The sequence below is a fragment of the Furipterus horrens genome, unplaced genomic scaffold (assembly GCF_987537825.1).
Source record: "Furipterus horrens unplaced genomic scaffold, mFurHor1.1.pri manual_scaffold_5, whole genome shotgun sequence".
Taxonomy (NCBI): Eukaryota; Metazoa; Chordata; class Mammalia; order Chiroptera; family Furipteridae; genus Furipterus; species Furipterus horrens.
The window spans coordinates 23,249,267-23,276,154 of NW_028327175.1; the positions used below are offsets into that span (position 1 = coordinate 23,249,267).

Below are 26,888 nucleotides of genomic sequence, written 5' to 3' on the forward strand. Positions count from 1 at the left end.
AATCTAAGACAAGCACTTTCAATTTATAAGATTTTTTTACTTAACACATTGTTGAGTTTATATATGTTACAGTAAATTCTATATTTTCTCATGCATTGGGATATTTGATTAATTTTATAAATATGTATTGGTATAAAAATAAGTGCTTTAAGAGAACATGAAAAACAGTTCTCACCCACCAAAAGCTTATTGTCTTAATAGGGGACTGTACATAAAACAGTTGAACTAGGACATCTATAACTTCCATACAATTGATCACAGAAGCATGATATGCTGGAACATATTGGACCCAGATTCTAGGTTTGGCATTGCCATTTTCAAAACATGGTTTAGTCTTTTAGCTCAGGTTCACCAAACTATAGCCCAGAGGCCAAATGTAGCCCTGCACCTGCTTCTGTAGTTTTATTGAAACAGATCTACCTGTTGATGTGCATATTGTCTGTAGGTGCATTTGCCCTACAGGAGTACAGTTGACTAGTGACAGAGAACCCCTGCATAGCTACACATATTTACTCTGGTACTTCATAGAGCTTGCAGACCTGCTTTTTAGTTACGGAAGTATAACATTTGCTTTATAACCGAATGTCATATGTAGTTAGAATTTTGGTCCCACATGTTATAATGCTAGGAATAGAGTCCCCAGTTTGGAGAGTGTTCCTGTTTAAGGGTTCCTTGTCCACTATTGAGTGACCTCCCTGGTTTCTCTCCAGCCCACCCCATGTATTTCCTCAGCACAGAGTAGCTCAGCAACACCTCTCATTTCTACCTGATCAATCATAAATTGATTAGAGCCTCTCCAGAAAGATGGGAACTCTCTTCCCTCCACATGGCCCAAGAAATCCAGCATTGCCCCTGCCCGGAACATTGCAGGAGCTCAGCTTAGTAAGAAGTGGTGAACAAGTCACAGACAGCCCCAACCCAGAAGCTTGTGAAACTGCAAAAGGACCACACCAGGTGACACAGCAATAGTCAGGTGAGTTTCAGGAAGTAGCGTTCCTCCAGATCCCCAAAGCAGGTAGCTTGATGCGATCTGGGATGGCCGGGTAGGACTTGGGGTGCGGGGGTGGTGGGTGGACCCTGGAGCTGGTCTGGCAATATGGCATAGGGGACAGAATTCCTCAGGGAGAGCCCCAAAAGAGTGCAGTGCAGGTGTGGAGGTGGAGATGGCACAGCTCAGGTGTCAGGGCAAGGGTCAGAAGCCAAGGCTTGGGGCTTGCTTCCCTGGCCCCAGATAGTGCCTTCATTGGCATCCCATGATTCCACTTTGCCCCCTTAGCATTCCTTCCACCCCCTTAAATGCTTTCTCCACAGACCAGATGTTCAAAGGGATCTTTATGAAACACAAACCCAAATATAAGCCTCTCCTACTCAAAATAATCACTTTCTCACCAGAATAAGAAATCTCTACTACTGCTCCTGTGTTTTCTGCCCACCTGCCTCTGCCCTTGTCTCCTGCCACTCTTCCTGGCTCCTGCTTCGGCCACTCTGCATTGTGCTTTCATTTTATACCTGTTTGATCAGCCCCCCAAACAGAGTATTCGCTGCCCAGCTGTGAGGTAGGTAGCTGATGTTCCCTGGTGAAACCCAGTGTCTGTGCTCAAGAAGAGGAGAGCTGTAATTCCCAGGAACCTGGAGCTCTGGCAGTGATGCACTGGTAAGTGAGCATCACTGACTCTTCAGGGAAAAAATGGTCGTGTTTTGTAGTGTTTGCTGATTTGCATGGTGTCCGTGTTCCCACCGTGGCCAGTTTCAACTCCAAGGAGACATCACTGTATGCAGATGCGTGGTTGGATCCAAAAGCTGGTAGGAGCCTGTCCCTGCATGCCATTGAAAGGTGATGTCAATAAATAATTTTTCAATAAAAAAAAGTTCAGAAGAAAACATCTTAAGTAAAAAAAACAAAAAACTAGAAGTAAAATAGACACCTCTAAAGCTTTAAGGACTTTGAGTGGCGAGAAAGTTATGTGGGAAAGTTAAAAGAGGTTTCAAAGCATATGATCTGTTCCTATCTTTAGTTTTCCCAGGGCCTTTTGTTTTCTCTTTCAAGTAATAACAGATTAGAGTTGATTTGCAGCTTGAGACATAAACAGGGTCTGTTGCCCCTGAGGCATCCAGATGTTTGCGTGATGGGAACCAGTGGCCAGATTAGAGTTCTCATCATTCCTCATGACCAGCTGGAAAAGAAAGCGAGTAATTCTTACAACTTGGACCTCTTGGGGGAATGGTTCCCTCTAAGTTTACTTTGTAACTTGACATTGAAAGTTAATAGGCCTCATGATTAGAGATAACCCCAAGGATCAGCACCAACCATAATATAATTTCATTGCTTTAATTTACTAAATATTTACTAAATTCTTACTGTTTAGATTTTTTTTTTTTAAACTGTCTCAGTGGAATTTGCAAAGGAAATGTAAGAACTGTCCTACATTAGTAGTTTATAGCCTAGTTGGGGGTAAAAGATACAAATATATGAAACAAGAAGTTGATTGTAGCAAAGCAAGCGTATATAGACCGTCTATATATGGGTTGAAGGGGTCCAGAAAGCAAGTGTGCAAGGAGAGTTTTCAAAGGAGAATATTGTGTCCCAAAATGCAGATTTGTAATTTATAGTCTGAGCACATGCTGATGGCACAAATGAATGAAGAAAAGCCATGAGGCAAAAATGAACAGAATGTTACTTCTTACACTTTCATTGTGTTTTTACTTTGACCACCTCTGATGTTGTCAGTGGAATTAGTTACCATTTGCTCAGCGCACGATGTGTTTCGAGCTTGTGCCAGGTGCACTACCATCGTTACCTCATTGTGTCCTCACAGAAAGTGTAAACAAATCTCATTTTCATTGAGGGTATTGAGATTTAGAAAGCAATGTAACTTGCTGTAGCAACTTTGCTGTTTAGCAAATCACTGCAAAATTCAGTGCCTAAAGCAACAGTCATGTATTTCGGTCATAATTCTATAGATTATCAGTCTGAGCTGGGCTGGCAGTCTTCCTGCACTTAACTCTGCAGTTCAGCTGCGGCCAAGTCAACTGTGTTGATCTTGCCTTGGCTTTCTCGTGTGACTAGGGCCTCAGATGAGATGGTTGAGCTCAATTCCATGTGGGCTCTCACCCTCCAGTTAGGTCGCCTTGGCTGATTTGCAGGACATTTGACAAGGCCTCAAGAAAGCTAGTGGGGACAGGCAAAGTCTCTTGGGGATGAGATTCAAAACTGGCACGTTGTTAATTCTGCAATATTCTATTGCACAGAGTGAGACCAGTACCAGACCAGATCCAAGAGGGAGAAAATAGGCTCCATGTTTTGATGGAAGTTGTGGTGAGGTCACTCAAGGGGTGGGGAATTGTGACCATTTTCTTATCCTCACCCAAGGACATTTTTTTTCATTGCTTTCAGAGAGTAAAGAAGGGAGAGAGAGAAACATTGATGTGTGAGAGAAGCATCAACTGGTTGCCTCCGTTATGCACCCAGATGGGGGATTGATGCCTGGACTGGGGACATAAGCATCTGGACCAGGGGTCAGATGTGCCTGCACCTGGAGCAGGGATCGAATCTGCCATCTAGGTATGTTTCCTGGCCAGGAATCAAACATGCAACCTTTTGGTTATAAGAGATGCTCCAACCAAGTAAGTCACATCAACCAGGGTGAAATGAACCATTTTAAAAATCTTCCACACTTGCTGAAAATCATAAAACTACAATGGGCAGAGAATTAAAATCCGTGTTCATCTCTGAAATTGTGCTCTTATCACAAAGTACATTAAAATCTGCAGACTTTTCTTTATTTTGCCCCAGTTTATCATTATCCCATCACCAGCTTCCTTAATTAGATGCACAACTTTAATGTAAACAGACACATATACTTAATTTATTATTCCCTTTTCCAAGTGTCTGCTAATATTCTTCTCTTGCCTGAAATGACCTTTCTCCCTGTTCATATTCTCTTTATCCATGACAATCTGGTTTAGATTTTAATTTCTTCATAAAGCTGCCTATGACAGAAACCGCTATGGGTATGGTTATTTGTTCATTCTCTGCTTTTACCCTTTAATAATAGAATTCCCCTAAGTTTTAGCTCACAACAGTTGCAAAGCTACACTATACATTTTCCCAGCCTCCCTTGCAGCTTAGTCTGTGTGATAGTTTGCAACCATGTTGCAACCTCATTATAGCCTCCCATAAAAAGCTAAATACTAATTTCTGTGAATAGGGGCCAGCCAGAGTGACTACATTTCTAAAAATTGAACATAGTAAAAGTGATCTTGTATATCTCCCAAGACTAGGTCATACAGGTGACACCTCTCTGCCTGTCGCATTTCTCTTGGGACACATACCTCATCGGCTTTGAGCTGACATGAAGGAAATCCCACCAACCTGAAGCTGCTATGCTAAAAAAGGCTATGTAAACGAAGGCCACATAGAGATAGACTAGTCCCAAGTGCTCCGTCTGCTAACAACTGTATGTCTGCTCAGCCTCAACCATAAGATAAGTGAGTCTGCAGATTATTCCTGTTGCTGGCATTAAGCCAGCCTTCATGCAACCCTCACTCCCCCACCTAGAGAACAATCCAAGTTTTAGCTATTAAGACATCAGGTTCAGGCTTGAGACTTGGGATCATGTCATCTAAATGAAGTCCCTGTGTAAATGAGGCTCCTTGACTAACCTTGCTTGGAAGATCCGTGTATTAAATAGACAAGTTTTCTGTCCTCCACATACAGTAGTGGGACTGGCATAAGAAAACTGTTATAGACACTCATTCAAAAAAAGGGACAAATAGGAGATACATATTCACGCATACATGATATTTATGGAAAAAGAAGGAAGACTCAGGCTATATCCGAGAATCCATGGAGAATGATTTGCAGGTAGCAGAACTGAGTCCTAACCATGGAACTGGCAGTGTGTGCTCAGCTGGATTTCTGAAATGCATGAAGAAAAAGGTAAATAATTGGAGCCAGAGGACCAACTGGGGTGGCTTTAAACGGAGCCACAAGTTTTTTGATAATCTTGCCATGAAAAGGTGGAGTCTAATTCCCTTCTTCTAACAAACAGAATGTGACTCCCAACGGTACGTTATCAAACAGGACATTGCAGCTTTTGCTTGATTTTTGGGACATATGCTTCTGGAGCCCTCTAGTAGCTGCTAGGCTGGAGAGAGAAAGATGCCTGAGGAATCCCAGCTGTGCCTGCCCCAAGCTGTTTAAGTCTTCCCAGCATCCACCACTAGATGTTCCTGTGAGCGAGCTTTCAAATAAATTCAGTGGCCACCCTGCCAGGTGCTGCAGCTGATGCCAAAGGGACAGAGATGCACTGTCCCCAGGGAGGAGGTTCCAGCCACTTCAGTAAGCCAAAAAGAGGAATGGAAGTAGGAGGTATGGGAAGATTTAAAACTGTCATTAGTTACAGCTGATAGGATGAAGCACTTAGTTTATCAGTTGATCATGCTGGATTTTCTATTAGAATTAATGAGTGAATGGAGCAAGATCACTAGGAAAGAAGTCAACAGTTTAAAAACCAACGTAAAGTACAGCACAGGGAATATAGTCCATAATATTGTAATAGCTACATATGGTGTCAGATGGGCACTAGACTTATTTGGATGTCTAATCACTATGTTGCACACCTGAAACAATATGGTATGTCAACCATAATTTTAAAATAAAATTAAAAAAATAATTAGATAAATAAAATTAAAACCAATTGCATTTCTACATAGCAGCAACGACCAATTATCTTTTACAATCTTACAAAAATCATTTAATATCTAAGAGAAGATCTAAAGAAATATTGTCTTCCATGGCATCTCCTTCATGCTAAAGTCGGAACTAATATATACATTGATCTGCAAAAGCATCTGAAACAAAGTGAAACAGAAAATACTGTGATACAAATGTCATCTAGCCATTAAAACAAAAATATGTTGGAGCTAGAAGGAAATGGGCTTATAACCCAATTTATTTGTTAAAACTTTTAATTGCACACTCTCTCCAGTAATGCTGAGTGTAAAACATAGGGAGAAAAATTAACTTCTAAAATAAAACATGACAAAGAGAGAGTCTCATTTATGGGTTAGTAGACAGCATCTGCTTGCAATGTTTATTTTGTATTTTAAACCATATGACCTTCTGTTGCTTGGTAGACTCATGAATTTTTTAAAAGTAAATTTCTGATGCTATTCAACCAGAGCATGCTACCTAGAATCATTCATGTGAGAAGCACATCTATTGAAAATTGATACCTGCCTTCTAGGGCATTTCTCCTTCCCGATTCTGTGCAAATAACTGTTATTCTGGACTCAGCTTTAATGTCACCTCTCCAGAAAGGCCTTTCCTCCACACCAAATAAAAAATAACTAGTCTTTATCGCATCTCCATGTTTACCATTAAATGATGTTTTCATGTTTGTCTAATTGTCTATTGTATGTCTTCCCCAATGAGAATATAAAGAGGTTTACAAGATGTGAACGATACGGGGGCCCATGACCGCTTGTATTAAGAAGTTGGGGACAGAAAAAAAATGTGTGTATGTTTATTGTATCATTATCACATGTCATTTTCAGTTGTGAAGAGTAACTGCCTAGTCAGTAAAACCTCCCTGGGCCTCCCCGAGTGAAATTTATATATGTCACACAATCTGTAGTCTAAGTCAGGCCATCACAAACATACCCTCAGACTTGGGGAAAAATCTATTCCAACAGAAACAATTTCATGTACATTTGATGTGGAATTTGTGGAGAATGCATATTAGTGTAACTCTAGCTGCTTTAACGAACAAACTCCTACACTTCGACTACCTACCATTTTAAAGACGTTTCTTGCATACACAACAGTCCAATATGGGTGTAATGTTGGAAGGATGGTGGTTCTGCTCCTGAGGTTTTTCATGGGTCGAGGCTGACTGATGCTCTGCCCTCAGATGGCAGAAATGGAGCAGTTGATTGAATACGGACACACATCTTGGCCTGGTAGCGATATCACTTCTGCTTACAAAACTTTAGCAAGATCCAGGCATGTAGCATTACTTATATGCAATGGATGACTGGAAAGGTAGCTCCAGGCTCAGCAGCCACCTTTTCAGTAACAACTCTACATTATGTGAAAGGCAAGGAGGAGGGGTTGAAGCTTGGGTGGGCAGCTAGCTGTCACTTGCTACAGTGTGACCCTGTGGCCAAGAAATAGACTCTTCTCCCAGCCAAGAAAGAACACTCAATGGATTTGACTCAAAATCCTAGTAGTTACAGACCGCATCTCTATGGACAAAACAAATGGTTAGCCAACAAACATGCTTACAAACATGCTTAATCTATACAATCAAAAGAAGTCAAGGCTGGATGATCAGGAGGTGGGGGGTGGAGGGGAGGGAGCCACCATCCCGATAAAAAGTCACAATCCCTTGCCCACTTTCCAGGCCTGAGCTAATATTCGGAGCCAGGCCCATTTCATTGAAGAAGAGACCACGTGTTCTGAGGCAGAACCCTGCAACACCACATGGGTGGATGTGCTCCTGGGGCTCTCAGCCCTTCACAAGGGGCTCTACTTGGGTAACTGAGCTCTGAGAAATATCCAAGCATTTAGATGACTGTTGGACAAGGCCTTAAGGGACATTAATACCTAGACACACTAATCGCCATTTTGAGTATGGGAATATTGGGGCAAGGTAATAAATGGAGATCTGGCCCAGGTCCTACTTCCAATGGGTCCACTGGGGCTGTGGTCCCACCTGGTGGTTATTTCCCATATCTAAATGTAAAAAGACACGCTGGTAGTTGCACAATCTCACGTTGGTTCCTTGCCTTAGGGTAGGACTACCATAGTGCAGAGGGCCAAGAATGCTCCGAAATGAATCCCCTCTATGACCAAGACAGTGAATCAGAATCGATATGGCATCCTGGGGGGAGTGGCAGAAATTAATGTCATCCCTGAAGAACTAGAGGATTCAGGGTAAGGCCCCATCATGTTGCCTTTTCATGCACAAGTCTTGCCTCTGCAAAACCCAGCCGAATCCAGTGAGCTACGGCGGAGTCAACCAAGTAGTAGACCCAACCACACATGCTGGGCCAGATGTGGCACTGTTGCTAGGTCAGACCAGCCTGGCCTTAGTGCATGTTGTATGTGATTTAACATTCATTCTTCCTTAGAATCCTGTTTTTGTTTTTTTTAAATTTTTTAATTTATTTTCAGAGAGAGGGTAAGGGAGGGAGAAGGAATGGGGGAGAAACATCAATGTGTGAGAGAAACATCAATTGGTTGCTTCTTACATGCCCACTACTGGGGACCTGGCCTGTAACCCAGGCATGTGCCCTGACAAGGAATCGAACTGGCAGCCTTTCAGTTCTCAGGCCAGCGCTCAATCCACCAAGCCACACCACCCAGGGCAGAATCCTGTGTTTTTGAACTAATTTCAAGTGAACTTAAATGAGAATCTGTAACTGCATGTCTGATGATACACAGACTATGTAGGGCAGGGTTTACTTTTTCAAAGAGTTATATAATTAACCCTTTGAGTGCCAATGTTGCTGTGAGCAACCCTGACAAATTTTCCCAGAAGTGCCAGCGTCACTCCCAGCAGCTCTTTTTTCGGTGGCTATAAATGTAAATAACAATGGAATACTTCGTATTTTATGTTTTGTTCTCTTTTTTTGCACCTCAGGTTATATATTGATATATATAACCTTTTCTCATGTTCATCCCAATTTTGAATTATGCATGACACTCAAAGGGTTAAAGCTTAATAAGTGACATTATAGTAATAATTTGTATGGTTCTTATTTAGGAAACCCAGTAATGCAGACATGGCCGAGGATCTGCAAGGAAGCAAAACATGGCTTCATGTGAGTAACTAATGATTGTTAAGTCTATATGAGCTTTGCTGATTCTGCTTCTGCTCGAAGAGGGTCAGAAAGCTGATCCCTTTTTAACACATGCAACAGGGGCCCTCCCTTCCGCTGTCCCCCGTGCCCTCTGCAGTTCATCATCTGTCCCCTGCAAACTGCCCATACTCACCCCTCTTTTTTACAGTTCCTCTGTTGGGTTCCCAACCCTGCACCCCTGGAGCTGCTGTGTAGCATCTGTCCTCTCATACTTCCAGACCACTTTTTTTTTCTCTGCTTTCTTCGCTGAAAATCCTCCAGATCTTTAGAGCAATGCTCTTGGACCATGTCATCATTCTCCCTCCCCATCCAAGCGTCTGGCTCATCGTCCTTCCCTGCACCATTGCTCTGGAGACCCCCTTCTCATAAACAATCCATCCAGGGCCCCGGTTTCTTGGTTCTTTGATCTCCTCACTGGTAATACTCCTCAAAACTCTGTCCTCTGCCTACTCCATTTCCATCTTTTCTCAGCGTTTTCCCACTATTAGCACTTTTCAACAGTGCTACCACCTCAGGACCTCCAAGCCGTGAGGTCGCCATTTTCTTCAATGCCTATCACTTCTCTCAGGCCTTCACTTTCCCCTTCCCCCAGAGTAGAATCTCTGGTCCGTCACTCTAACCATTCAGTTACATATACCCTCAACTCCCTCTTCACCCCTTCCTCTTCTCCACGTGTCTTTAAAAACCCCATCTGCCGATAAACCCAGTTCTCCAGATCTGTAGTTGAGCAGCTGAATGTTGCTGGAGCAAGAGCCGGACGTGCTGACTCTCACCTGAAGGTATGGCCGCAGTCTTCAGAGCCTGGCCCCTCACCTTCACGCTCCCAGATCTGCCCTATCCCATTCCATTTTTGGTCATCAGCCTTAATTTCTCTCCGACACTTAACAGTCCCCATCTCATCCATTCACAATTCCTGTTAGCTCAACACCACCAATGTGTTCCAAGTCCAGCCATTTCTCACCGTATCTACCAGGACCCATGTCTCTTTTTGTGACTAGGGCAGTAGTCCCTTAACTGATCACCTTGCCACTAGGCTTGTCCCCTCAGCAGTGACTAGACAATCCTTCAAAGATGAAAATGGGATTAAGTCACCTCTTGCACAAAATCTTTCCTTGGCTTTGCATCATCACTTTTTTTTTTTTTAAATTATTTATTTATTTTTAAGGAGAGGAGACGAGAGGGTGAGAAGCATTGATTGGTTGCCTCTTGCAAGAGACCCAGCCATGGACCTGGCCTGCAACCCAGGCTTGTGCCCTGACTAGGAGTCGAATTTGTGACCTTTCTGTTTGCATGCCGACACCCATCTCAGTGAGCCACACCAGTCAGGGCTCATCATCACTCTTTAGGATAACATCTAATACTTTTTAAAAAATTAATTAATTAATTTGTTTATTTATTTATTTTTAGAGAGAGGGGAAAGGAGAAAGAGAGGGAGAGAAACATCACTGTGTGGTTGTCTCTCACTTGCGCCCCCAACTGGGGACTTGATGTACAACCCAGTCATGTGCCCTGACTGGGCATCGAACCAAAAACACTTGGCTCGCAGGCCAGTGCTCAATCCACTGAGCCACAGAAGTTGGGGCATAACATCTAATCTTCTTGCCATGTCTGCAGAACCCTTCATGACCTTATTCTCTGCCTTCCTCTCCTGCCTCATCTCTCTTCACTGTTCCACCTCCAGCCTGGCTCACTGTGCTCTCCAGTAACAACCTTCTTCTTGTTTCTTGTGCCCTTCGGTCTAGTTCTAGCCTCATGACCCTTGCACTTGCCGTTCCTTCTCTCCATGCTCTTGACTCCAGAACTTCCTATGACTGGCTGTCTTCCTTTGCCAAGTTTCTCCTCAACACTCCCTTCCCTGACCATCCTGTGGATGAAAGCCCCCTCTTCTGTAGTAAATCTCTGGATTTATTCCATTGCACTTAACGTGTGACAGATTGTTACATTAATGGTCCCTAATGAATTCCAAGCTGCTGTGCTGTCCCCTTCTAGATTGGCTCTAGGCTTGGCCATGTGATGTGCTTTTGGCCATTGGGACATTACAAAATGTGACCCAAGCAGAGGCCTGATGAGTCCTTGCATGTTAAGGGCTTGCCTTCCTGGAACCCCACCTGCTAAGTGAGGGAGCCTGAGCTAACCTGCTAGAAAGGCCGCAGAGAGGACAGCTGAACTGTATCTGCTGACAGCCCCAGCCCACTGCCACGCAGCATCTGCCAATTGGTGGTACATGGGAACCCAGTAACACCACATGGATCTGAGATGTGTTACCACATTTGCTCTGTCACCAACTACCAAACCCAAGGAATCATGAACAAATAAAACTTGTTTTAAGCTACCAAATGTTGGGATGGTTTGTTTTGCAGCAGTAAACAATACACACTGCTATCTAAAATTTCGTATCTACGTGCATATTTGTTCATTGCCTGCCAACCCTTCTAAAATGTAAGCTCTATGCAGATAGGAACTTGAGTACACTGTGGTCCCCCAACCTTAGGGTCTGGCCCAAGGCGGCATGCAGGCAACACTTGTTGAATGAATGAACAATCTCCCATGGAGCAGCCTCATCTGGGCCGTGGCTTTCACTAAGATCTCCCGGCCCAGAAGGAAGATCTATCTCCTGAGTGTCTGTTCCAATAGTCCATTGGATATGACCAACTGAAATTCAACACCTTCTAAACTCCCCAAATTTGTCCCAAACTTTTCTCCTCTATACCATATTTTAGTAATGGCACAGATATGCAGTACAAGCAATCTTTTAAAGGGTTATAATGATGGTTAATTTTGTGTCAACTTGTCTAGACGATGGTGTTCAGTTGTTTAGTCAAACACCAGCCTAGATGTTGCTGTGAGGTTATTTTTTTTTAGATGTGATTAACATTGAAATCAGTAGACTTTGAGCAAAGCATATTACTCTCCATAATAGGCATGGGCCTTATGTAATCTGTGGAAGGCCTTAAGAGAAAAGCCATGTGCCCTAAGGAGGAAGGAAATTTGTCTCGATTGCCTTCAGACTCAAGACGACAATGGCAACTGCTGTCAGAATTTCCAGCCTCCCAGCCTACCCTGCAGGTTTTTAACTTGCCTGTGCCTACAATTGCGTGAGCCAAATCCTTAAATTTGTTTCTCTTTCTTCCTCTCCCACCTTACACGCACACTCCCTCTCTTTCTTCCTCTGTCTCTCTCTCTCTCTCCTATTGGTTCTGTTTCTCGGGAGAACCCTGATTCAGAGATTATCTTTAATGATCCCATCTCCCTTACTTTCCAACATTCATTCAGTCGCCAAAGCCCTATTGATGCCGTGTGCGAAATGTCTCCCACAAATATCTTGTCTTCACCTCCTTGTCTTGGTTTAAGTTCTTAGCATCTCTAAACCGGACTATTACAAATATCTGTTACCCAGTCTCTCTGCCTCACCTCCTTCTCATCCACCTGCCGCTCCACTACCAGGTTATCTGATCATGTAGCTTACCCCCGAAGTCTCTTCATCACCTACAGGGTACAGTCAAACTCTTTATTATAATACGAAAGCTCTTTATCAAGTGGCCCATGTTATATTCCTAGCTCCATTTCTGTTACTCCTCTATAAATACCCAAAGTTCTACTTATATTTAATCACAGATTCCCAAATATGTCATACCCATACCTATATGCTTTTGTACATTTTGTTCCATTTGCTTGAAATGCCTACCAATTTGTCTTGAAAACATTGTGACCTGCTCTTCAAGCCCTAGATCAGAGGTACTCTTTGTTCTGCAGTTGTCCCTGGATGCTTGCTCATAATTTTTAGAACCTGATAAAAGTATTTTCATAAATCTTGTCTTAATATACTGAAGTTAATGTATGTATCTGTATTTCCCAGAAGACCGGGGATTCTTTGTTTGTATGTGTTTTATACATGATTAGTTACCTAGTCCTGTCTTTTTGTTTAGCTCATGATAGCCTCTCAAAAAATGTTTACTGAGGTCATTTTTGTGTTAGATTTTAAGTCTTTCAAGGCAAAAATCATGTTGTTGTTCATCTACATAACACTGATGGTGCCTCTCATATGATCTTGTAGATAGATGATGCTCAATATAAAAAGGTTGAATTAAGTAAGTTTCTATTATTTCCTGTTGCTACAATATTTAAATCATCATTGCATTCCCATGCTAAACGGTGTTACAGTGATTTTTAGCTACACAAAAGTTCATGGAAAGGAGAAGTCACTGAAAGTCACAGGGTCTTGGGGAACAAGAAATTAAAGGGAGCTGTCTTTTAAAATATTTTTAATAAGAAATTTATGAATTTCCTATTCTCTCATTTAGTCTTCTAAAAATATTTTTTGTTGTTTAAAAAATTTTTAAACCCACAGGAAAGTTCAAAGAATAGTGCAATGAACACCCGGATACCCCTCACATAGATTCACCAACATCTTGCCACACCCACTTCCTCTCTATTTTTATCTCTCTATATATACACACTTCCCTTTTGCTGAAGGCAGACGGCTGCTATCATGGCATTTCACCCCTAAATGTCGCATGTTGCATTGCTCAGGAGAAGGGCTTTCTCTTATGCCACCATAACACTATTGTCACCCTTAAGAAAAACATTAATTGAATAAAATTATCTAACATACAGTCTGGACTCAAATTTCCTTAATTTTCTCTCCAACTGTCCTTGATAGTTATTTTTTTGACCCAGAAGCCAATCAAGTTTCACATTGATTTGGCTGCTACATCTCTTTATTCTCCTCAAACTCTTCTTCTGTTCTTGATTTCACCCCCCTTTGAAAATCGAGGCCAGTTGACCTGCAGAATGTCCTTCGTTCTGGATTCCTCTGTTTTGTCAGGATTTGACTCAAATCAAATGTTTCCAACAAGTTTTACTTTGTCCCTCCCATGGCATCAGATCAAGGGGCTCATAAAATCCAACTGTCCCATTATTGGTGATGCCAAGCCTGATGAGATGCAGATAAGGGGGAGACTAACAGATCCCTCCAGTGCAAAGGCACCCTCTGCGATGCATATGTAACCTGTGAGGTTGTGTAAGCAACCTCTTCCCGAGTCCTTTCCCCAGTGACTCATTCATCCATGAACATTGCCTGAATCAATCAATGAGAGTTACAAAATGGCGCTTTTCTAAAGCTGTAATTTAGTCTACATTTATTAGCTTATAATATTTTATTAAGCAGAGCTTTTCTTCTTTTCTCTCTCTCTTTCTCCTTTGAGAATCACAGTGATTTTTTTTTAAACTAAATGTGTTATAATCATTTGCCAAGATTGTCCTGTGCGATTCAGATTTGGTCAGTGGTACCCCCTTCAAGCTGTCCTTTTGACATGGAGTATGAATAATCTTTAAATATATCTTTCCTTCCTGGTATGTAAAATGTTCCTAACTGAGACCTACTATCAGCCAATTCTCTAAGGAGACCTGGTTCTTTTTGATAGGAAACAGTCAGAAACCAATACCTGGTCCCTAAGTTAGCTCACCACCAGGGGGTGTCATGGATTTTAGGTTCTTCCAGTTGTTAGAGCTAGAATATCAGGTCATGATCTCATCCTTACTGGAGAGCTCCAATTCAAATCCCACACCCCAAGCTTTGTCTTCACCTCCCCCATTCCATGTTCTTCTATTGCCCCTGGCTGAAAACACTCATGAAGTCCAAGAGCAAGAGGTAAACACAAACTGGGTGCTCTGGGTTTGGGGTTCATCATCTGATGTGGTGGCAGAGAGAGGCAGAGGCAAGATTCCCTTGCCAGTTAGCTGGATTGTACCCCAGGGTAGCTGGCTGTCAGGATTCTTGGAGTGAGCAAAGTTCTATACAGAAAGGAGAGGATGCCCTGACTGGTGTGGCTCAATGGGTTAGGCATTGTCCTGAAAAATGAAAGGTTGCTGGTTCGGTTCCCAGTCAAGACACATGCCTCGTTTGCAGGCCAGGTCTCTGGTTTTCCCCTCTCTCTATAAATGGATAAATAAAATCTCGAAAGAAAGAAAGGAAGAAAGGAAGAAAGAAAGAAAGAAAGAAGGAAGGAAGGAAAGAAAGAAAGAAAAGGAAAGAAAGAAAAAGGAAGAAGAGTTCTCATAAGGGGAGGGGGGCAATTTTCCAATTGAACAAACATCTAATTCTGACCTGATACTTAAAAGAACCCATCTATGGGCTTTTCACATAGAATCACCTTTGGAAAATTTTCTACTTAAGAAAAAATTAAGGACAAAGCTGCTGTTATAGTTCTCTCCACACAAATAACATTTCCAACAAGTTACTTGACCCATGACCCTTGCAGGAACATCTCCTTTCGCTAGTTCAGTTGAGCAGTATCCTCTGTGGAGTGTTGTGGTTAAACCACGCCTGAGTGAGACTGGTTTCTCTTTCTGACTCTGCACACTGCAGAGAATTTTTATGAAGCTCTATTTGCACACAAACTTTGGTATCTGTTGCAACAATTTTTCCATGTGGTTCAGGCCTTCCCAAGAGATACTGGGCAATCATTACAAAATGGCTGGGCACAGAATCCAGATTCCCACGGAGGTGCTGTGCCCCTGGGTCTCAACTGCATTTATCTCAAGCATTTCCTACAACAGTCTTGAGAACTGGGTATTATTCCTATTTTAAAAGAAGAGGAAATCAAGACTCGAGAGACTGTTATAACACCAAGCCAGAGAGCTAGTATATTTTAGTGAGTCAAAGATGCCATAGAAATTAAGGTACATTTCGTTCTCAGGTATGTTTATTTGGGGGAAAAAATGTGTGTCTTAGTATCGATGAAACAGTGGTTAATGCTCGACACTAGGATCAAGTTCAGACCCTTCTGACTATGAAACCCATGCTCTTTCAACTTGAGCAGAGGTTAATTGGAAAAGAGGGAGCAGGCTGCGGACAGGGGAGCCAGGGCTTGAGGAGACAGAGAGGGCAGGAAAAGGTGTCATGGTGCGAGCAAAGGCGTGAATGTGAGACTTTGCTTGGAATGTGGACTCAGAAGAGCTGATCCGACTACAGCCAAGTGTTCAGATCAGGGGGCAGCTGGTCTGCCTAGAAAGAAAGAAAGCTTTCAGAAGGAGATGAAGCAGCGCTGTCAAAGGCGGTTTATGATTATTTAGGTTTAGGTAATGGCATCGCCGAAAGTGCGTGCGTGGGTGTTACGTGCTGGAAGCTGGGTTTCCGAGGAGGGGTGTGCAAGGTGGATGGGAAGGGTGGAGGCACGAGGCTGCAGTTCAGACAGGCACCAAGTGATGGTGCTTGAGCAGCGACGTGGCCCAGGGACAGGAGGACAGGGACATAGGCATGGGGACATTGAAGAAGAAGGATTCTCAGTGATTGCTGACAGATTGGAGATGGATGGGGAGGCCATATAATTTATCATCCAAAACGGGACACCTCTGGTAAAGAAAGTGAAATGCTATTAAGAAGCATGTCAGGGAGCAGGCATAAACCAGAGCCATGGTGGACAAACCTGACATATGGTTACTGCAGACAGAGTGAAGGAGAGACCAGAAGCAAAACCTACTCCCGTATTTCTTGCCTTGGGGACTGTGGGTTACTGTAGTGGACAGGGACGTTGTAATGCCACTTCTTGTGCCAGGAGGGTCTCTTTTTGATTTCTACCTGTTCTCCCCAATTGGCCTTGTGAGGAATCCCCCCCCCGCCCTGCCCCCAATAAGGTATGACTTAAGGAATAAGGCTTAATTCATAAGATATGTGCTAAGGCCAGAGTGCCTTTGGCGACCCACTGCAGTGGACATTCCTGGGGAAGGACCCCCACCCCTCTAACTCTGTCACTTCTGTTCCTTATTGGGCAAGATCAAGAATACCTCCATCAATGGGAGAGCAAGCTGAGATAGGCAGATGGGCGCCAGCAGTTTGCAGAAATTATCTGGGAGATCCAGCTGCCCAGCATTTGGGGCATCGGAAGGCCCATGGAAGCTGGTCTTGGAAGCAGGAGCCTTTGAACCTGTGGGACCCTGGATTCGCATGCATCTGCTCCTTGGAGAAAGGAGAAGGGCCTTTAATGTCAGCCAGGGCCTCGTCTGGGCAGCCCAGAATAAGCTCCCGAGGTGGTGGCCATCCATGCACCAGCTGTGCTCCCTGGTTAGGTATCGCTCCCTAATAGTAGACAAAAGAGTTGCTTTTTTTTTTTAAAGGCTTCAGAATAGGTAATTAGAGAGAACTTAGGTCATATTAAAATAAGAATATATCCTGAAAGGTACTTTCTATCCACTAGTACACACATCAACACACACACACACACACACACACACACACACAACCAGCAAGGTGACTGCAGGATGTGAGCTTCCAACCCCTGCCCACCAGGCAGCAGTTACACTCCAATCAGCAGACTAGCCACTGTTCTGGTTCTCTGTTGGAAGAGTTGATAGAGAGGACGTGACCACCACTTGAACCTCCAGCTGGACCCAGGCAATCAGAGGCCGTCAGCCCCTCCCCTGTCCTTGGAATGTACATTCCGCCTGTCGTTTCCCCAGTGGGAGCTGTTTCTAGGATGCAGCTGAGAGTAAGGTGTTGCTGAGACCATCTGGACTAAACCCTGTTAAGATTCTAGCAGGCAGGTGCGGAGATCTCATCTTGCAGCTGCTTAGGACAAGCCTAGTAACCAAGTTCCCTTGCTTATTAAACCTGTCACCAACCAATCTGAATGGTGTCTGTCTCTTTCTTGGGTGTCTCTGTATAGGGGGGGAACAGTTTCAGATTTCACCCAGGGGAATCCAGAGTTGTAAACCAACATCCTAGTGTGCGGCCTCTTCTTTTTTCCTCTGTGTTCCTGGTTCACTGCACTTCAGTTTCATTCATTTGTTATTTCTCCATTCATTGATCATTAAACATTCATTAAAGGCTGCTTGTAGGGCTCATAGTAAGACAAGCAGGGCTGCTCAATTTCTCTCGTGGTGCGTAGGTCATGGACAAGGGACAAGGAGCCTGAAGAAGGTGGCTGGGTGAAGGGAGTGGGAACAGGTGCACGGGCTAGGGTGGGAGAGAAGCCGGTCTGGCCCTCAGCAGAAACCGTGGGCAGTTCTGAGCTAGTGGCCAGTGGAGGAGCAGGCAGGTGCTTGAAAGGGCCCCCTCCCAGGTGCTGCTAAGGAGTTTGAGCTTTAGGGTCACTGGGGGGGCTGTCAGCAGGAGAGTGAAGTGGCCTGGTTGGTGTTTTAGGAAGGTGTCTCTGTGCAATGGATTAAATAGAGCCTGGCAGAGACACTGGAACATTTTCCTTGTCACTCACTGAGATGGGGAGAGGAGGAGGAGCAGGTTTGGGTGATTTGAGGAAATGCCAGTTAGGCCCTTGGGTACAGGGGTCTGCAGCTCAGAGACCAGCAACAGCTGTGAACAAGAGACGAATCCAGAGGGAATGGCCTGTGTGAGCATTTGGTGGAGGGCAAGGCCGAGATGACGCAGAGGCTCCGGCCTGCTCAGATTGATAGCACAGTGCAGAACAGGCGCTGAGACGTTTGGATAAACAGATCCTGTGGAAGAGGGTTTTGTGTATTGGTGGCCAATTTAGACACAACACTGTGAGCCATGGAGAGCTCCTGGAGTTTGTGGTTTTCTTTGTTTTTTTTTTGTTGGTTTTTACCAAGGAAGTGATAGATTCCGAACACCAGTCTCCCAAGGGCCAGGAGCTCCTCTTGACTTCCATTGAGTGAACATGTGGTGTGATTGTCTGTAAATCCAGGCCTCCAAACCAGGCCTCCAGTCTCAAGGGTATTTTCTAAGTTAAAATTAGATTCATGGAATAGAATGGAATAGCTATGAGACTTACATCACACAGACACCCCTTCAAAGTGTGCATTTGGTTTGTCACTTATTACTAACTTCAGTTCATCAGAAATTAGACACTATACTTGGTGACCCTGCAGGCTGGGCTAGTGGCCGCAGGCCCTATTGGGAACATGCAGTTGGGCTGTGTCACATGTTTTCCTCTTAGACCACAGCCAGGGGTACACAGTATCACCAGTGGTGTTCATGAGACCCTTGAGCTTTGCAAGACTCAAGTGCCTTCTGAACCATCAAAGGGATAGTAAGGTTATATAGTCCAAAGTTCAGTCTACAGTAGGTCCTCACTTAACTTTGTGGATAGGTTCTGGGAAACTGCAACTTGAAGCAAAACAATACATAACAAAACCAATTTTCCCACAGGTTCGTCGTCGTCGTCGTCGTCGGCAGCCGTCCGTCTCGAGAGACGATGGCGTAGCTTCCTGAGAGTCTATCTGCACCGCCGAGAATGGCTGTGCAGTCCGATTCGGGAGTGACAATCCCTGCCGCACTTGGTACAGGTGAAGGCAGATGGCTGTTGTTGCTGCTGCTGACGCTGCTTCCGCCTCGATCTTTTCTGGACCGCCTCCTCCTTGCGTGCAGCCTCCGCGCGTGACGTACCTTGTCTGACCGCGAGCCTCCAGGCTAGGCGGTCGTCTGCTTGAACTTCCCATGTGTTGAGATTGATGGAGCATTGTGTCATGTCCTTTTTGCAGATGTCTTTGAACCGCAGTTTTGGGCGCCCTGTCATCCTCTTGCCTTCTGCTAGCTCGCCGTAGAGGAGGTCTTTGGGGATACGGCCTGCATCCATTCTTTTGACATGGCCGAGCCACCTGAGGCGTCTCTCGCTAAGAACTGCATGCAAACTGCTCATATTGGCTCGCTTCAGCACCTCGGTGTTGGGGACCTTATCCTGCCAGGCGACATGCAGGACGCGTCGCAGGCACCTCATGTGGAAGCTGTTGAGTTTCCTTTCGTGCCTTGCGTAGGTGGTCCACGTCTCGCTGCCATAGAGGAGAGTGCTGAGTACGCAGGCTTGGTAGATGCGCAGTCTGGTTTTCTCAGTGAGGCTGGAATTGTTCCACGCTCGCCGGTTCAGTCTGGCCATAACTGTGGCTGCCCTGGCGATTCTCCGGTTGACCTCCAAGTCGACTGACAGAGAGCTCGAGATGGTGGACCCGAGGTAAGTGAAGTCGTTGACAACCTCCAGGGTGTATCCGTCGATGGTGATGCATGGGGGAGTCCCCGTGCCTTGAGCCATAACATTCGTCTTCGTCAGGCTGATGGCTAGTCCGAACTCCTTGCATGCGTGGGAAAGGCAAGTGACTAGCTGCTGGAGTCCCTCTTCGGAGTGTGATGTCAAAGCTGCATCGTCGGCGAAGAGCATCTCACGGATGAGCACCTCTTTGACTTTGGTCTTGGCTCGTAGACGGGCCAGGTTGTAGAGCTTGCCATCGGATCTGGTGTGAATGAAGACACCCTCGCTGCAGTCCTTAAAGGCGTATTGGAGGAGCATGGAGAAGAAGATTCCGAACAGCGTAGGCGCGAGGACGCAGCCCTGCTTTACTCCGCTGCTGACTGGGAAGGCCTCAGAGGTTGCGCCGTTGTAGGACACCGTGCTGTGCATGTTGTCGTGAAAGGACATGACCACAGCAAGCAGATGTGGTGGACAGCCAATCTTCCGTAGCAAGCTGAAGAGTCCGCTTCGACTGACCAGATCAAACGCCTTCGTGAGGTCAATAAAGGCGAGGTAGAGTGGTTTATGCTGCTCATGACACTTCTCCTGCAGCTGGCGTAGGGAGAAGATCATGTCCACTGTTGATCGGCCAGCTCTGAAGCCACACTGGGACTCTGGGTAGACGCGGGAAGCAAGGGTCTGCAGGCGGGCAAGAGCGACCCGGGCGAATACTTTGCCGACCACGCTGAGGAGAGAGATGCCCCGGTAGTTGTTGCAGTCGCTGCGGTCTCCTTTGTTCTTGTACATGGTGATAATGTTGGCGTCTCTCATATCCTGGGGGATGTAACCTTCCTTCCAGCAGAGACAGAGTAGATGGTGGAGCGGCTGTAGCAGGACTGGTTTCCCGCTCTTTAGGATTTCTGGAGGGATTCCGTCGCTTCCTGGTGCTTTCCCGCAAGCGAGGCGGTCGATGGCTTTGCTGAGCTCTGCCGCAGTAGGTGGGGTGTCTAGCTCCTCCATGACTGGTAGGTCTGGGATGGCGTTAAGAGCAGTGTCTGTTACGGTGTTCTTCGTTGCGTACAGCTCGAGGTAGTGCTCGGTCCACCGCCGCATTTGCTGTTCCTGGTCAGTGATGACCTCACCTGTCTTGGACTTAAGGGGGGCGATCTTGGAGGGGATTGGGCCTGTTGCCTTCTTGATACCCTCATACATTCCTCGTGCGTTGCCTATATCGGCGGCTTCCTGAATGCTTCTGCACAGGTTTAGCCAATAGGTGTTGGCACAGTGGCGGGCGGTCTTCTGGACTTTGTTCCTGGCAGCCCGTAGAGCTTGAAGTGTACTGGGAGTGGGCGTGACCTTGTAAGCCAGAAGGGCCTTCCTCTTAGCCTCGATCACGGGTTCCATTTCTTCCCAGTGAGCCTCGTACCAGTCAGCGTTCTTCCGCTCTTTCTTCCCGTAAGCAATAATGGCGGAGTTGTATATGGCGTCGCGGAGACGTGGCCAATTGGATTCGATAATGTCATCTGCCGCCACTCCCTCGCCGAGTGCATCTTCCACCTTGTTGATGAATTGCTGGGTCTTAACTGGGTTGCTGGCACAACTGGTGTTGATGCGTGGGCGACCCTTCATCTTGGAGTGGTGCAACCTCTTCGGCATTATGCGCACCTTGCTTACCACGAGGGCATGGTCCGTGTCGCAGTCTGCACTGTGGTAGCTGCGGGTGAGGAGGGTGCTGCCAATATCCGTTCTTCTGGTGATGACGAGGTCAAGCTGGTGCCAATGACGGGAGCGGGGGTGCCTCCATGACACCTGGTGGATCTCTTTGCACTTGAAGAATGTGTTTGTCACGCACAGGCCGTGGTGACACAAAAGCTCAAGCAGTCGCTGACCATTCTCATTGATCTTTCCTCTCCCAAAGTTTCCAAGGCAGGTGGGCCAGGCCATGTGGTCGGCTCCTACTCTTGCGTTGAAGTCTCCAAGGAGATAGAGAGCGTTACTTCTGGGAATCTTGGATAACGCTTCGTCCAGTGCATGGTAGAACTGTTCTTTCTCTTCGGTGGTGGCGCAGAGGGTTGGGGCATATGCGCTAAGAATAACTTTGTGGATAGGTTCTGGGAAACTGCAACTTGAAGCAAAACAATACATAACAAAACCAATTTTCCCACAGGTTAATTGATATAAATGAGAGTTAAGTTCCTCTGGCATATTTCTGGTTACAAGACATTGCCAAACTTCTAAATAAACACCCACAACACTTCTAAAATTAAACACTGAAATACTTATGTTTATGAAAGATGACTAAAAACAAGTAAGATCATTATATTCGAGGGTGGTTGGAGCCTCTCCTGGGAGCTCAGGGAGCAATGTGCGACCCACACTGGACAGGACACCCTTCCATCACAGGGCCACTGGCACCCACACTTGCTCAAGCTGGGACGATGGAGACACACCAGTTCACCTCACATGCACACTTCTGGGAGATGGGAGGAAACCAGAGTCCATGGAGAAAACCCATGCAGACATGGGGAGAGTGAAAACGCCCCGACAGTGGCCCTGGCCAGGAACCCATTTTTTTCTCATCCACATTATAACAAAATGACATTGAAGGCAATGACATTATTTGAGGACCTGCTACATTTGCTTATAGGCCAATTCATTGAAAACTGATGGTTTCTCTCTAGCCCATTTGCACTCACTCCTGTCCTAAACCAGGTCCACTGGTGCCACAAGCAAAACGATCCCTTGCAGAATGCTTGTCAAATGTGGACTAATCTAGTTCGCATTTCCCAATTCTTAATAAGCAAAACAGACCGTCAAGCCCCAAGTAGAAATAGCTAGTACCTTCTGAGAGCTGGGCCTTGGAAACCAGGCACGATCTTCCTTTCCCTAAGCCTCCAGGTTGCTGTTGTTGTGCTACGTTCCTATATATTTGTGCTTAGTGTGAACTCTCTAGGTTCTCTTGGCTCAGTGACAAGAAAATTAGGGAAAGGAGGAGAGGATTTGGTAAGAGCAGGAGGGTAGAATTGCTTTTGGAAAATCATCAGCACAAAAATAACCTACCTGCAGGACTAATCAACAGTACCACATGCATGCATGACTCCTTTCATTTAAGGAGTCATTGACCTGTTGAAGAATTCTAACGTGAAACATTTTAGGGAGAAAAAAATAATATGGGGGCATTTCTCTTTCATTCTAAGGCTTAGTTTAATGATATCTATTTGGCCTCCTGAAGTGAGAATTAATTATTCATCATTTTTCTCTCCTATTACAAGCTTTCTAGCTACTTTTGGAAGGTGAGTGGCCTCTTTTAAGTATTCCTGTGTGTATTCTGACTTTCTTAGCTGGAGCTGTGCTATTTTCTAAACTGTCTCTTAGATTCAGGGGCTGCAACAGCCCCTCCCCACCCCCACACACATTCAATTTCCTTGTTTTCCTCTGATCTATATTGTCAAATCATCTAGCTCGTTAGTGTTAATCACCCTGTTGCCACTGTATACAGAGATGCAAAAATCACAAGAGAATCTTAAACAGCAGTTACCCACAGGAGTTTAAAACATGACTTGTTCTTGAAAGTAGGGGACAAGGTTTATTTTAATCATCATTAGCATTATTTTTATGTACTCTTACCACTGAAGAAATTACTCAAGCATCACAAAGATAATTACAGAAGGAAAAAACACCCAGTAGGACCCATTTATATGTCTCTGCCAGTGTCAACTCCTGTGACATTATTCCTTTGTCAGTAACTGTTAGATGTCGGAGGTGAAAAAGAGAGATTAGAGCAATTAGTCCAGATTTTTATGCAAAAAGTTTTGTGTAGCTTTTTTTTTCCTTAATCATTTTGACAGAGAGAGAAAAAAAAAAAAGATTTCACATAGCGTTGGGTAGGGAGATTTATAATTAAATAGAGATAAATAAGGGTTGCGAACCACATATAGAAAATGGAGTTTAGGTTTTATAAGTGTTGGTTGTCAACAGCTTTTATTATTCAACAGATCCTGACAATAATTAGAATTCAGAGGGAGAAGGAACGTGAAGAATCTGTACACACGCTTCTGGAAGCACATCCACGCTGGTCTGGACAAGGGTGATGTCTGGTTCCTCATCTCTGGTCTCCATTCTTCCCTCCAGCTGCAGAGTCCAGTGACAAATTTTAGAGTATTGCACCCCCTGAGCTGTATCCAGTGCTAAATAAAGGCCAGGTTACACAATAAAGCATCACTTATCTTTCAAACGCTCCTCCACCAGGGCCAAGAGGAGGGACCAACATCTGGGAAAGTTTTTCTTTTGTGGAAACAAACAAACAAAAGTGACTTGTTTCCACATTGCTTGCTCATTGTCTCCCTGGCCACTTTCTTATGGGTTGTCAGAGGGATTCTCTTCAAAGGCAAGTCAGAAGCCCCAGAGACCCTGCATTGCCCTCACCTTAAAACCCAAACTTGCTGCCACTAGCGGATCGTTCAGGGCCTTGGTGGTCTGCTGCAAATATACAGAAGGAAATGTGCCTCTTCACCTGCACCTCCACACCACCTCTGTCATGTTGATCTCCCAAGGGAGACTATTGTCCTCTCCCCCTCAGCTGCTACCTTACATCCCTCCTCCTTACAATTAATTCAGGGCAGATGCCATCTATTCCAAAGAGCCTCCTGAAACCCGATTCTTCCTTTTCCTCCTTAATTTTGGATGCATGATTTAAGTAAGGAATTTTAGCACTGAGTGATTATTTCTATCACAGCCGCTTTCACAATTGTTATTGGCCCCTCCTTGGACTATGAGCTTCTGGTTAGTGGAAGCCATATCCACAGAGCTTAGCAATGCGCTGAGGACATAGTAGGTGCTCAATAAACTTTAGAGTGAACTCGAAGATATACTCCCTGAAGTATACATACACACAGTGAAGTGCACACATCTGCAACGTATAGGTCAATGAAGTTTTACATTTGTATGCACAGAGGGATAAACGTATACAATGACCACCCAGATGAGCATTATAGAACTTTCCCTAGAGGCTCCCTTGACAACAGGCTTTATCTGTCCTGGAGATGAGCCCCACCCAGACTGTGAAAGCACGCTGGATGCTAGCAGTAGACTCCAGGAAGATGTAAGATGCCCTGATTTATCATCGCAGGAAGAACGTTTAGGATGGACGGAGGAGAATTTTATTCTAAAAAAATGTAAGGGCAGGGGAATTAAAGAATACAACATTAAAAAAATGCAAATAGTGAAAAGTGAGCATAAAGAATGACCCTTTGTCCCTCTCTCCACACTCACTCAGAAGCACCAGGGCCAGTGTAAGGTCCGGAATGGGGGGTTTCAGGATTCCCCATCACCCCCTCTCGCCGCCTTTCCCCCGGCCCGATGCCTGCTGTGACACAAAGCCCAGAGTAACACGGAAGTAAGTGCAGTCAAGGCTTGACAAAGCTCGTTTGAGACACGCAAAGCTTTCAGTTTCCGCAGGAGTTCTGGTTTCGGAGCTCCCCGCTCACCTGTACCTCCCACCTGAACCCCCACAGACCTACGTGCATTTTGGAGACAAATGGCTTTGCCCACAATCGGAGAGAGGAAGCGCCCCGCCCCCACCTCTTCCCCAGTCGCTGTGGTCTAGTGTTTCCTCAAATGTAAAAAAAGAGAGGAGGGCAAGATGCTCTTTAGTTGACCCACATGGCTTTTCCTTCCTTTCTCAATCCAACATTTATATCATCACGTTTTTCTCAGAGTACTACTGACTGGCTGTGGTTGGACAGGCTGTCCCTGCAAAGCGCACCGGGCCAGGGCGACACTGGGGCTGAAATCCGCCAACACTGCAGGATGGGTGAGCGGTCGCCCCGGCTTGAGAAAGTGAAGATGCCCAACTGATTGTGCCCGTAGCCATGACTCCCTTTTAGATAAGTAAGCGGGCGGCGGTCCTCTCCTTCGCGTTTTCCACAGCTGGAAGAGAAAGGAGGTCACGCTCCCGTGGTCCTCGGGACCCCGCCCAGCTCGCTCCCAAGGCGCGGGGGAGGCCGCCCAGCCCCTCGGCGCCCGCCGCCCCGCCCCTGCGCGAACTTGGCCGCACCCACTTCCCCCGGGAGGCGCCCAGCCGTGGTGGGGTTGACGTCACAAGGCACCCCGCTCCAGCGCCCCGCGGTGCGCGCCCCGCGCCGGGACCCGCCGCCCTCTCGGCGCCGATACCCAGGCGCGCCCGCGCGCGTGCCCGTCCCCGCCTGGTAGCACCGCTGAAGATGGCGAGTACGGCGCCCCTGGAGCACGCCAAGGAAGGATGCCCGGCTCGGGCTGCTGGGGAGCAGCAGCCGCCGCCCGGGGCTCCGCCGGAGGAGCAGGAGGAGGGAGCACAGGAGGAAGGGGCGGCGGCTGTGGCCGCGGGGCCGCAGGTGGAGGAGGCCTCCGCGGTGACCTGGCTGCTGGGGGAGCCCGTGCTGTGGCTGGGCTGCCGCACCCACGAGCTCCTGAGCTGGAAGAGGCCGCTGCGCACCTTGTTCGGCTTCGCCGGGGCCAACCTGCTGTTCTGGTGAGATCTCGGGGGTAGGGCATGTGTGTGTATGGGGGGGGGGGGGTAGTCCCGGGGGGACATCTAGGAGGACAGGTGACCTTGGGGCGCCCAGGGTGGGAGAGTGCGCGCTGGGCACTGCGAAGTAAGAAGTGCCAGCCCTGCCCCACTTTCTTGGTCACCTTCCTGAACAGGTAGACACCCACTTCAACTTTCCTCTAGGCGCACTTCCCTGTAAACAGTTGTCATCCTCCTTGTGCGTGTTCAGCTTCGCAGGCGAGGTGATAGCCTGACCCGCCTGCACCCGCACCTACCCCTGTGCCCTGCGTGCTCGGAAACTTGGGCTTTTGCTTTCTAAAACTCGCAGGTTTTGACCTGCTCCCCCAAAGCATGCCCGAGCAGTCCTGCTTGAACTTGTATTCGTTCTTGCACCCCCAGCAGGCATATCTGGACCAGCCTGGGGACACGCTCCAGACTGGGCCGCCTTCATCAGCCATCTAAGATGGGCATAGAATGATTTGTTTTTCTGTTCCCTGGAGGCTCTTTACTCCCTGATGAGAAAACAGGAGGCAACCAGGTGGATTATGTACATCACCCCACTCCCCCAGGTGTGCGCA

General features: G+C 46.1%; 1 protein-coding gene and 1 long non-coding RNA gene across 2 annotated transcripts in view; one reads left to right on the forward strand and one right to left on the reverse strand.

Annotated features, from left to right (window-relative positions):
• Window positions 1–23,748: 23,748 nt before the first annotated feature.
• LOC150008276 (uncharacterized) lies at window positions 23,749–24,977 on the reverse strand. The gene is made up of 2 exons (XR_016511287.1): window positions 24,838–24,977; window positions 23,749–24,263 (listed from the first exon to the last, which is right to left on the reverse strand). It is a non-coding gene; the product is annotated as an uncharacterized LOC150008276 (long non-coding RNA).
• Window positions 24,978–25,933: 956 nt separating this feature from the next.
• Window positions 25,934–26,888, forward strand: part of RETREG1 (reticulophagy regulator 1) — a 113,509-nt gene continuing 112,554 nt past the window's right edge. The window contains exon 1 of the mRNA XM_090276209.1: window positions 25,934–26,292. Coding sequence (XP_090132335.1) covers window positions 26,006–26,292 — 287 coding nt within the window. The 5' untranslated portion in view covers window positions 25,934–26,005. The remainder of the gene's footprint in view (window positions 26,293–26,888) is intronic.